The sequence below is a fragment of the Physella acuta genome, unplaced genomic scaffold, assembly GCF_028476545.2.
Source record: "Physella acuta isolate Inbredline_101_S28 unplaced genomic scaffold, ASM2847654v3 ptg000049l, whole genome shotgun sequence".
Taxonomy (NCBI): Eukaryota; Metazoa; Mollusca; class Gastropoda; family Physidae; genus Physella; species Physella acuta.
The window spans coordinates 338,677-351,545 of record NW_026731569.1 but is presented as its reverse complement, the minus strand read 5'-3'; the positions used below and the strand labels follow the sequence as shown (position 1 = coordinate 351,545).

The window sequence follows — 12,869 nt, the reverse complement described above, 5'->3', positions numbered from 1 at the left end:
AAGAAAATATTAAATACACGCACATTGCTAAAACGTATTAAAAGGATCAATGTCAAATATCATTTTCGTTTATATTCCTAGAAAAAGTGGATACATTTTAATAACATAATAACAGTACGGTAGAAAAATCAAATTAATTTAACTCTTTTCTAATTTTGACAAAGGAGGTAATTTAAAAATACATTAAACTCACGCTAATAAAAAATGTGAATGCAAATATACGTTCGTCATAGAAGGAATTAGTGTTGCAATAAAATAATTAGCAAAATGTGAATGCAAATTATTCGGATGTGTAAGAGGAAATTGTTAGAAAATTATAATTAGCATGGATTGAGAAAAGGCAATCTTTTATTTATTTTATTCACTGAACTTATAATTTTTAATCAACTATTCAGCACTATTACGCGTCATCACGTTCATTAGGTGCGCAATGGTTTTAGTTATGAAACTCTATTGTAAATTTTTAAAATTTAAAGTGCTGGAAATAAATTGCGTGAATGGATAAAGTGAAATATTGTATATATTATAGATACTGCCTATTATTTATACTGTTTTCTAATTATTATTCTATCTTTCGGGTTTTATAGGAGAGGCGTAGCGAGGGGGGGGGGGGCATATGTCCCCGGGTGCCGACCTTAGGGGGGCGCCAAAGTGGGTTGGAAAAAATTTGCGAGGGGGGTGGTGGTGGAAATCGAACGTTTTAGGGCGGGGGGGGGGGAAGGGGTGCAAAATCGAAAGTTTGAGGGGGGTGCAAATCACCGGAAAGGGCGCGATTTGGCGCTACGGGCTAGACTGTGAGCAATATGCCTTTATGATTGCATTTAAATTGTGTTTATGTTATGAGTGTTGTGTTTGTTTGTTCGTTTTTTTTTGTTTTTTTTTTGCGTTCGTTTGTGTTGTGTTTAGTTTTGTTCTGTTGGTACATTTAAAAAAGATTTACCGTGGCGGAGCACGGGATGCAGCTAGTATAGACTATATATAGCACTGGCCTCTGTAAAAACAATATCTGTAAAGGACCATGACATGTGTGTTTAGTAATCAACATATACCCGGCATTGCCCACTCTAACCCCAACCAACCAAAACCAGAACACAAAAAAAAACAACCGCAAACATAACGCAAACACAAATACAAACACAAAGAAAACACAGAAATAAAGAACTAAATGTAAATCATTTTCAGACACAATTACAATTTTAGTGAATGGTGATAAATTTTATAAAATTTTGTTTGACGGACATAGCGACAATTATCACTCTAAAAATAAAAAAAATGTTTTACAACACCTTCAATATTAATTTTTTTTTAAAATAATGAATTTAGACTTAAGACGATGAGCACTTTAGAAGTATAACACTACTAGGCATACTGCCTAGCTTCGCTTAGGTTTTCAAAGAAGTTGAGAAATTGAATGATTAATTAATAGGTGATTGGCTGTTATGTTAAATGCTTAGGGCCTAAATTTATTCAGTGGGGTACTTTTATTGTACCCATCAACTGATGGAATATTTGCAAACTTATTACTCGCAAGGTTATTAGAACTGAAAGGGCTTTCATAAAAATTATCAATCAAATATTAAACTAAATTACTTTTGCAATTAATTTTACAATTTCAATACAATAGAAAACTTAATTTATAACAAAATATCCATTTAAAACAATGCTACACTTTATGATTTTTGTTTTTTCTTAAAAAGAGTATACAAAATATTAAAAAATTGTTACATTAAAAAGTTACCTCCCATGTTCATAGACCAAATGACCAAATCTCGTATAATGAGAATTTCACTCGCAGTCAATTTTAGCCCTCTTCGATGGCTTTGATGCTGACCAACAGTTTTTCCATACGGCCCAGTCATCTATAGAGGTGTATGCAAAAAATTAGCCAGATATACTGAGTATCCTAAAATCCGTTTTGAAATGACCCTCTGTTTTTCCCATAAAATACAAAAATTATATAGGGAAATACAACTGGTCAGTTTTGACCGCTTTACGAAGTTTTCCCAGATATGCCGAGTTTTTTGTGACACCCCAAGGCGTTCTCCTACAACCTCACAAAGGGGGGTCGTCGGAGGAAATTTTTTTCGTATTATAGCCCATATAAGGCGCCGGTCAGTGGAGGTCAGTTTTGACCCCCTCTCCGTGGATTTTTCGACCAACCGTCACCGGCCCTCGTGTTCTATCGCCCCAAGGCACCATCGTGCCAAATTTGACGCGCCTGCGGCGCCGGGAAGTACCCTATCGGGCACTTGACCACTTTGCTTTATATATATAGATGACGACGATAAAATCTTATTTTTCTAGTATCCCTTTGTAATTCGCTGCCCTCCACATACAGAATTGAATTTCTATATATATATATATATATATATATATATATATATATATATATATATATATATATATATATATATATATATATATATATATATATATACTATTTTTTTTTATTAATCGGAAATAGCGTGAAATATTACATCTGGTCACGGGATTTATTCAAAATTTGAAGTATTAAGGTTTTATACACATAAATGAAATATAATAATATCGTTGATCTTACAAAGTTTGAGAGTAATTGAAGAATAAGATCTTATATGTGAAATTTAGTCTACCTAACTCAAATAGTACTAAAGTTGTTGTTTTCCCACGGAAATTAAGTACCACTTTCGTTTATCCGATATCGTTCAAAAGTTGAGAGAAAAATGTGCACGCTATCTTATACTTGTATTTTATATTCTGTCCTCCTAACGATTCTCAAGTTATGGGTTTTTAAGAAACTGAAAGTTGAGTAGCTACCACTTCCGGTTACCGGAAATCGCTCAAAGGTTTTTAGAAAACTATAATATTGATATAACTTAAATATGAGATTTCGTCAACCGTACTGAAACGGTACTTAATTTATCGTGTTTAAAAAAAACACACACACACATACACCAACAGACACACACATAGAGACTCACACAGACACACACTCTTTTTGAATGATAATTAAGGTTTGTTTGGTTTTTATATAGGATTTTTGCTTCTCATAATCGTTAGTTCTATCTTATAGAAATCCCAAACGGGGGTTATAATCCAGGGAGTTGATGTCGCTGAAGGGGGTGTGTCCTTGGGGTTAATATCGAGAGTTCATATCTGGGGTGTTAATGTCTAGGGGGTTTATTACCGGACAATTCTTTAAACATTTTGTTACAGGAAAATGGATCCACTGGCGTAACCGAGTGGAGGAATACATTTACCCATCCGACTCTGTTCCTCTCTTTACGTCTATACTCGTGCCGAACGTAGATAACGTCCGCACAGACTTTCTCATTGAACTTATTAGTAAACAAAACAAGGTAGTTTTTTTAAAGACTATTTATGTAGTGGGATTTTTGTAAGTGGTGTGCTTGATTGTGTTTATAACTGTGTTGACGCTCATAACTAAGTTTTGCTTGATTCTATTTATAACTGTGTACTTACGCTCATAACTAAGTTTTGCTTGATTCTGTTTATAACTGTGTTGACGCTCATAACTAAGTTTTGCTTGATTCTATTTATAACTGTGTACTTACGCTCATAACTAAGTTTTGCTTGATTCTATTTATAACTGTGTTGACGCTCATAACTAAGTTTTGCTTGATTCTATTTATAACTGTGTACTTACGCTCATAACTAAGTTTTGCTTGATTCTGTTTATAACTGTGTTGACGCTCATAACTAAGTTTTGCTTGATTCTATTTATAACTGTGTACTTACGCTCATAACTAAGTTTTGCTTGATTCTGTTTATAACTGTGTTGACGCTCATAACTAAGTTTTGCTTGATTCTATTTATAACTGTGTTGACGCTCATAACTAAGTTTTGCTTGATTCTATTTATAACTGTGTTGACGCTCATAACTAAGTTTTGCTTGATTGTGTTTATAAATGTGTTGACGCTCATAACTAAGTTTTGCTTGATTGTGTTTATAAATGTGTTGACGCTCATAACTAAGTTTTGCTTGATTCTATTTATAACTGTGTTGACGCTCATAACTAAGTTTTGCTTGATTGTGTTTATAAATGTGTTGACGCTCATAACTAAGTTTTGCTTGATTGTGTTTATAAATGTGTTGACGCTCATAACTAAGTTTTGCTTGATTGTGTTTATAACTGTGTTGACGCTCATAACTAAGTTTTGCTTGATTGTGTTTATAACTGTGTTGACGCTCATAACTAAGTTTTGCTTGATTATGTTTATAAATGTGTTGACGCTCATAATTAAGTTTTGCTTGATTCTATTTATAACTGTGTTGACGCTCATAACTAAGTTTTGCTTGATTGTGTATATAAATGTGTTGACGCTCATAACTAAGTTTTGCTTGATTGTGTTTATAAATGTGTTGACGCTCATAACTAAGTTTTGCTTGATTGTGTTTATAACTGTGTACTTACGCTCATAACTAAGTTTTGCTTGATTGTGTTTATAACTGTGTTGACGCTCATAACTAAGTTTTGCTTGATTGTTGTAATAATTGTTTACCAACGCTCATAATAACTAACTCCCAGGGTGTACTGTTAATTGGCGAACAAGGGACAGCAAAAACCGTTATGATCTTATCAGCAATGGCCAAAGCCAATCCCGAAGAAAGACTGAGTAAAAGTTTTAATTTTTCATCGGCCTCAACACCCGGTATGTTCCAGGTAAGGTCAGCTCAATCTTTCAGCCCTAAGAAATATTGCAGTACCAATTTACTTGTCATGATAGCAGCGATCACACAGAACCCGATTGTTTTAATCTGATTTTGTTTCTATGATTTACACATAATTTATGTACAAATTTATCAAGAAATATCTTTGTCCATCAATACACAACATTTAACAATTTTGGTAAAGGCAAGTGTAAAATGAACCGTTTTAAAATCAGCTCAGATGTATTAATTATTTTTTATTCTTTCTGCCAGAGAACAATAGAGAGTTATGTGGAGAAGAGGGTAGGAACTACATACGGTCCACCAGGCGGAAAGGCTATGACCATTTTTATTGACGACATCAACATGCCCATCATTAATGAATGGGGTGATCAGGTTTGTCTTTACAATAAAAACAACTACAAAAAAAAACTGTAGAGCTTGAAGTCTAGGTTATAAATCAAATAAATCTGTCATATCAGTCTATGATAGTTTCTGCTCCCATATATGCCCCATTAGAACAAACGTTGCATTATCTGTCGCCTAGCCAACATAATTAAAGAAATATTGTTTTTTTTTTTTTAATACTTTTATTTGCAATTAAAACAAGTACATCAACATCACATTTTTTAACATAATTTTGAACACCAAATGAAAACGGAAGGTTTTGCAAATGTACATAATGAATGTTTACATGATGTCATGTATTTGATTATAAAAAATTGCAAAGGATGACAGTAAAAGGGGTGAAGGTCAAATAAAGAAATATTGTCTTAGGAGAAGACAGTGAACCCAGATCAACCACGTGTTTAAGTTTAGATGCTCCTGTGCCCATTTTCTCATTATATTGTTTAATTTTATGTTAAAATACGGTTTAGTAGTTCTATATAAATGACCTTAATGCAGTGGCACCCCCCCCCCCCCCATAAAATTCACATTACTATTTTTTTTTTAAATTTATTTTTTAAAATTATTCCAATCTAAAAATTAACCGTAGAATATCTTAGCGCGAAACTGTTAGCAAAATAAAAACTTTCATAGTAAAACGAAAACCAAACATGGCGTCACATTGAGCATATAGTAGGAAATAGTCGAAAGCCGGGAGAGTGCACACAATATGATGTCATTGATTCTCGAGTAAACATTGAATTAAAAAAAACAACATTTTTTTCTAATCTTAAAAAAGTGGTTTACGTGAAGAGTTTCTTTCATATAATTCTTCGGGTAGGGGCGAAGCCCCACCCCGGCATAAGAACGTCTGAGCCCCCCCTCCCCCCCCCCCCAACTCAAAAGAAATGTCATCGATACTCTATAATAAAATTACCGCCTAATTCATGTGTCTAATCTAAAAAGTGGTTTGCTTGCAGAGTTTCATTCATGCATCTCTTCGGGTAGGGGCGAAGCCCATTTAACTTCCCTTCCCTCCCCCCGGTAGAACGTCTAATCCCTCCCCTAAAAAAACAAATATAATTTATATAGAAAATATATTTTAGGGGGCGGATTGGAAAAGTATATAATTATATAGCGTTGAATGGGACGGTAGAGGTGCTTTGGTGTGTGTGTGTGCGGAGCCCGTCCTCCCAAGTAGTTGCCTGAAAGAAACTCTAAATGGGACTTTTGTCATGATTGAGATTAGGTGCATCGTTTAGAGGTATGGCTACGACTATATTAAATATATTTCGTATAATTAGTATAAATGCGCGATAACTACGTGTAGATCAAGCTTAAATGCGATAAAAATGATGATTCTGGATAAAAATCCGTTTTCAATGTCATTTTTCGTTTCCGGTTAAATTGAATTAAGGTGGTGATTTTGGTTTTGGTTTTAGTTTAGAGAAAATAGACAGCACTATCAACCTTGCGCAAATTGTATCCTTCCTCAACGGGCCAATTTTCTCGTCTTTAATAATAACGTGGCAATGTCCAATTGAAAAGTAAATACTAATGAACAGCATTTGCTTTGCTTACATTAGACATGGATAAAATATTAATAATTATTAACAGTCATTATTAATTGATCTTCACAGATATTTGAAAACAATTTAGTAGAAATTTTAAAAGAGTTTTTCTTTTATACAAATGTTTTCTTCGTTTTTTTTGGCGTGTTATCAAAGAACGGGACAACAAAAAAAGTTTAAATTCTTAACGCAGGCACGTCTGTTTAATACGTTCAATTGAGTGGTCAAACAGGTCAGCTTTCAACACCTTAATTTGACATAACTGAGATACGTTTTAACAACGAGTGTCGGATATTATAGTCTGAATCCTAGAAAATAGAGCCACTATATAAGTATATATATATATATATATATATATATATATATATATATATATATATATATATATATATATATATATATATACATATATATATATATATATATATATATATATATATATATATATATATATATATATATATATATATATATATATATATATATATATATATATACATATATATACATTGTACCATGAATGCACATACATCCGTTTATTCTGTATAACGGGTTTGTCTGACCTGATTTTGTCTGTTATGCTATGTGACTAGACGGTAGGGGCTTTACTTAGCGATGAAACCTTGTCTTAACATAATATGATGCCTCTTTTTTGTGGGATAAGAGACAGTAATTTTAATTATTGTTGTCATGTCATCACAGTGCTAAATGTTTGGAACACTTTGTATAATATTTGAAAGTTTAACGGGTGGTATACCATTTGATTGTTTCTAAAATCTCATCAAAGTATTGGTCAAAACTGTGCCCTTTGATCTAAAGTTGATGATTTTAGGTAACCAACGAGATAACACGACAGATGATGGAGATGAAAGGCATGTACAGCCTGGACAAGCCCGGAGACTTCATCAACATTGTTGACATAACGTTCATGGCCGCCATGATCCACCCCGGGGGAGGTCGAAATGATATCCCTGAGAGATTGAAAAGACAATTTTGTACCTTTAATTGCACACTGCCTTCAAACAACTCCATCGATAAAATTTTTGGTATGTCTCAAGTGCAATGCGATATTGATTTCTCAATAGTATATATGGTATTGTTCAAATTTGAACTTTTTAATTAAAGGTATAATTGGCGAAGGATACTTCTGCAGTTCACGCTTCGTGCCAGTGGTAGTTGATCTGGTGAAAATGTTGGTCCCTTGCACACGCTTGCTGTGGCAGAGAACAAAGGTACATCGTATTCTCGGGGAGGGGGGTGAGCGGGGTGGACATTTTTTTAAAGCTGATTTTATGCCACAGTTTTGAATTATAAGCAGTCAAATCTATACATACTGTCTACGTTGAGAAATGTAATGGCTACACGACTTTACATACAGTCTAAGTTAAGAAATGTAATGGCTACATACAGTGGCGTAGCGAGGGGGGGGGCGGGGGGGACATATGTCCCCGGGCGCCGACCTTAGGGGGGGCGCCAAATTGAAAGTTTGAGGGTGGGGTGCAAATGAAAAGTTCGAGAGGGGGGGGGGTGCAAATCGAAAGTTTGAGGGGGGGGGTGCAAATGAAAAGTTCGAGGGGGGGTGCAAATCGAAAGTTTGAGGGGGGGGGGGTGCAAATGAAAAGTTCGAGGGGGGGGTGCAAATCGAAAATTTGCTCCCAAGGGGGCGCCAAATTGAAAGTATGTCCCCGGGCGCCGGGAAGGGTCGCTACGCCTCTGGCTACATATAACCTTAAGGAACAGTGACCGGCCAAAAACCTCGTTCTAGCTTTTAATTTACATTAAATTGGTGAGTCGATAAATGTTGCCACTTATAAAAGAAACGGTAGTGACTTTTGTCACGATGGTGCAAGGGAGGGGGGCGCTTTTTTGCTAAATAAAATCGCAAGAGGATTTACACTGGATTGGTGAGTAGATAACTTTTGTCACTTAGAAAAGAAACTAATTGTAATTGAGCGCATTGTACGATTGTGTAACATTTTAAAAAAATTTGGTTTCGTTAAAACCCGCTCTACCAACTTTGTCCAAGAAGGTGGGGAGGAGGGGGGAGGCGGAAGGGGCGCTTTTCGCGAACAAAAATTGCAATAATTTTTACTGGATTGGTTTTAACACCTAGAAAAGTAACAAATTGCATTAAAGCGTATTGTGTAACTGTAAAATAAGAAAAAAAGATGGTGGGTGGCGCGCTTTTTCGCCAATGTAAATGGGAAAGATTTACACCGGAGCGGTGCTTAGATAAATCGTTCAACACTTAGAATAGAAACCAATTGTATTAACGCGGAACGTACAATTTCACTAGTCACATTTGTTATGAAATGACGCGACGAGTTCTTTGTAAGATTCTTACACTCCTCTCGACTTCAACGTGAGAGATCAGATCAGTGTTTCTTCCAGACTTTTTTCTCCGGGGGGGGGGGGGGGGGGCACTTGAAATTTTCGGGGGGGGGGGGGGCGGTAGACTTTCTTCGGGGGGGGGGGGGACACACTGTTAAAAGTATATATTTTCTATATAAATTATATAAATTTCGTTTCGGGGGGGGGGGGGGGTCGGTAAAAATTTTTCGGGAGGGCAAAGCCCCCCCCCCCCCTCCGAAGAGATGCCTGGAAGAAACTCTGGATCAGATCGCTGTATTAAAGAGAAATAAATATCTCGGATTCTTGAATCGCTATCCGATCAGTAAAAGAACATAAGGTAGACGGAAGTTGATACTCTTGCCGAAATTTTAAGAGCTAAAAAATTAGTTTATTGTACCGAATGGATCATTTTTTTATTGCTTGTTTCATAATAAGTCCTAATACTGCAATTTTCATATAGTTAAAGCAACTAGACCTACTAAACGATGTAAAAATGATACAACACGACGACCGCTAATCCTTTGTTACTTTGTTCAACCTAACTGATAATTTAAAACTGTAATCCATTATTATCGAAATTGTTCTAAAGACACGACTAAAAGTAGACAAAATAAGCTTGCACCGTCTACAAACTACTCTAAAGCAGTGGTTCTTAACTTTTTTGGATGTACCGAACCCATCCAGTTTCATATGCGCCTTCGCCGAACCCTTCTCAATAGTTTGACAAAATCTGATCGTGAATCATATGAGACGGGTGTGTGTCTTGACCTCCGCCGAAGCTCTGAGACTTACTTACCAAACCTCTTGGGTTCGATTGAACCCAAATTAAGAACCACTGCTCTAAACTTTTTTTTATTTCTTCTTTTTATTCGTTTCGGTTTCCTAGGAGCATAGATGTAGGCAATACTTCGTCAACTCACTTGATTTTTATGAAGATGGAACCCTAATATTCCAGCTTCCCCATCTGTATTTCAAACTATTTCCTTTATGACTTTTTTTGTCTCCTTTTCCTCTTTCCCCGTGGACTTTACTACAGCACCTGCTTTGTGATGTTATTTAATGTCTTTCTGATATTGTGCCCTAACCACTTTTCCATGGTCTTATTTCATTCTCCGCTGTCTGTAACCTAGCCCCGAGCCATAGAGTAAAAGAGACTTCACATTTAGTTATAGATCCTGATTGAATTTTTTGGCAATGCATTTGAATTCCACATTGGCTTAGAATGTTAAAACGGGTTCCATTCGCTCACAAGGGCAGAGACAACATTAGCAACAACCAAATTAGATTCTGGTGATTTCTCTTGGCTTTGATATGCGTTACATTCACTTTATTTTTCTAAATTTCCCACACTCTCATCACTCTAACAGCAGGCCGGTTCCTCTTAGCTCAAACGTTTCTGGTACAACGCTCTCTTGACGACTCGTACCTAAAAAAAAAGCCTTGTATGTTACTGAGTTACTGCATACGTACGTGGTCGTACCATTGGATTATTCCAACTTCTTTAAAAATGTATACTAGGGGGGGGGGCGGGGGGTGCGGTCCGCACTGGGTGACACCATGGCAAAAAATAACAAAATATATAGAGAAAAATGATAATTCCACTTAATTAAGTGATTAATTCGAGTGTTAAAAAGTCTTTTAAGAGCAAATTTGAGAATTCCGACAAGGGTGGAGGGGGGGGGGGGGGGGTGCCAATCAAAAGTTTGAGAGGGGGGAACAAATCGAAAGTTTGAGGAGGGTGAGGAGGGGGTGCAAATCGGAAATTGAAAGTTTGTCCCCGGGCGCCGAGAAGGGTCGCTACGCCTCTGGGGGTGACACCATTAAGTGCCGCACCGGGTAACACACAACCTCGCTACGCCACTGTTTGAAAGACAGAGGGACAAGCGTTAAATAGTTTTAATAATTCTTTTTCAGTCAAAAATGCTCCCCACGCCAGCCAAATTTCATTACATATTTAACTTGAGAGATTTATCCCGCATATGGCAAGGAATGTTATACATTCAAGGAGAGGAGTGCAACAGTGCAAGGACGATGATCAATTTGTGGAAGCACGAAGTTTGCCGTGTAATAGAAGACAGGTAATATCTTATTTGTTGCATCTTTACTGCACTGGAATCCCCAATAATTAATTTTACCATCTGCAGCATACATGGTTTGATGAGATTTTCTCCTTTGTGTGAGAGGTTTTTTTGCTTGGCAATTTCTAATACTACTCCATATGATGCTTGCACTAATGCTGTGTTTTCTTGGTGAAAACGTTCCGTTCGATCAAGTCTCTGACGTTTGCAACTAGCTTCATGCCGACGAAAGAACTACATATCTTTTTTGGTGTGTTCTCGTCTCAAATTGTGACTCGTCTCAAATTGACGTTTGGAAGTTTTAATAGACTCCTGACTAAGAACTACTTTGTTTATTCTCTATTCCATTTCCAGTGATGTTAGTAATGCCGAATTTCAAATATTTTTTAAATATTCATGTTTTTTTATTCATTGCTGGAGTTTAGTCTACCAGTTGGCGACCCCCCCCCCCCCCCCCCCCCGAAAGCCGTTCGCGACCCCCAACGCGGTCGCGACCCCCAGGTTGGGAACCTATGCTTTAGATGGTGAAGTGTGCAAATATTAAACCACGTTTATACATCTTGAATAATAAACTTTAGATGGTGAGGTGTGCAAATATTAAACTACGTTTATGTATATGAAACACGAACCTTCAGACGACAAAGGCTGCAAAAATTGAAAGTAAATTGCAAAAAGAAAACTACGAAAAGGAACAATAATCTCCTAAAATTTCACGAAACTATTACAGTCCCAAAATAAACTCCAAACATGGCGGTTATTTAGCAATGGACACCAGCGAGAAAAGTCTCAAAGGTATTTGAGAGGTGTATAAATTCATTTAAAAATCATGCACAGCGTAGTTACAATTAATATGGTTATAAAATCCTGTCTATCTGGTTTTTTTCGGACTTTACTAAATAAAAATTTAAAAAAAAGCAAAAACAATTTGGTTTTCACGTGTAATGGCGACATAAACAATGGCATCCTGCTATTGGATAGGCCGCCATTGATTTTATTGTACACATTGTAAGCTAAAAATAGAAAACTAGGTCATGGGGTTTTAAATTTGCATAGTTATTTAAAAACTTGATCTGCAAAGTTTTGTAAACAAATAGTTATCGATCACTAAGTTACTGTACAGCCAATCAATATTTGTCTTATGAAAGTGAAACATCCGGTTATAACTTAGGCTTGATGAAAATAAATAGAAATGTAGCCTTAAACTCAACAAATTATTTTCAAGTTCTCTGGATTTGCAACTTTTATAACATTTATTCTAAAAATATAAAATTTCTAAATTAATTTTAGGCTTAAGTTTTTATTTTTTATTTTTTTTTACGGTCTAAATCTAAAAAGCACGTTTTTATTCCATGTCAACAACATTGGGGACGGAATCTCGTCAACTCGCTCGCCTCCATTTGAAAACATAAACTATGAATTACTTTAATTAAAATAATATTTTTGTTTAATTGTTAATTTTATGGATCTAGTTCTATCGGAAGTACTGACATTGTCCGCACTGGCAAAATTTCGGTAAATCATAATCCTTTCATTTGTATTGACGTTTTGGTACACTTTTAAAAGCTTTTATTTACTTCTTTTAGAGATCGTAATCTACTGGTCGGGTTTGAACTGTGATTCAATAATAAAAGGGGAGATAACAAGATTAAATATAACTTAAATGTTTTAGTAGAAGCCTATATTGATCTAGCGTTAAGTTTATTTTGAACAAATTACTAAAAAGTCGAAAATAAAATAAATATGAAAACTTTATAATAACAAGCTTAATACACATTTTTAGTCTTAGTTGTACGGTCATTCACGCCGAATGTTTACAATCGTAGAACTGAG

General features: G+C 35.7%; 1 protein-coding gene across 1 annotated transcript in view; it reads left to right on the top strand.

The window, feature by feature from the left end:
* Positions 1 to 12,869, top strand: part of LOC131945070 (dynein axonemal heavy chain 8) — a 186,071-nt gene that overhangs the window by 80,746 nt on the left and 92,456 nt on the right. The window contains exons 51-56 of the mRNA XM_059306046.1: positions 3,196 to 3,338; positions 4,530 to 4,664; positions 4,925 to 5,047; positions 7,442 to 7,655; positions 7,735 to 7,841; positions 10,876 to 11,039. Of these exons, the coding sequence (XP_059162029.1) occupies positions 3,196 to 3,338; positions 4,530 to 4,664; positions 4,925 to 5,047; positions 7,442 to 7,655; positions 7,735 to 7,841; positions 10,876 to 11,039 (886 nt within the window). The remainder of the gene's footprint in view (positions 1 to 3,195; positions 3,339 to 4,529; positions 4,665 to 4,924; positions 5,048 to 7,441; positions 7,656 to 7,734; positions 7,842 to 10,875; positions 11,040 to 12,869) is intronic.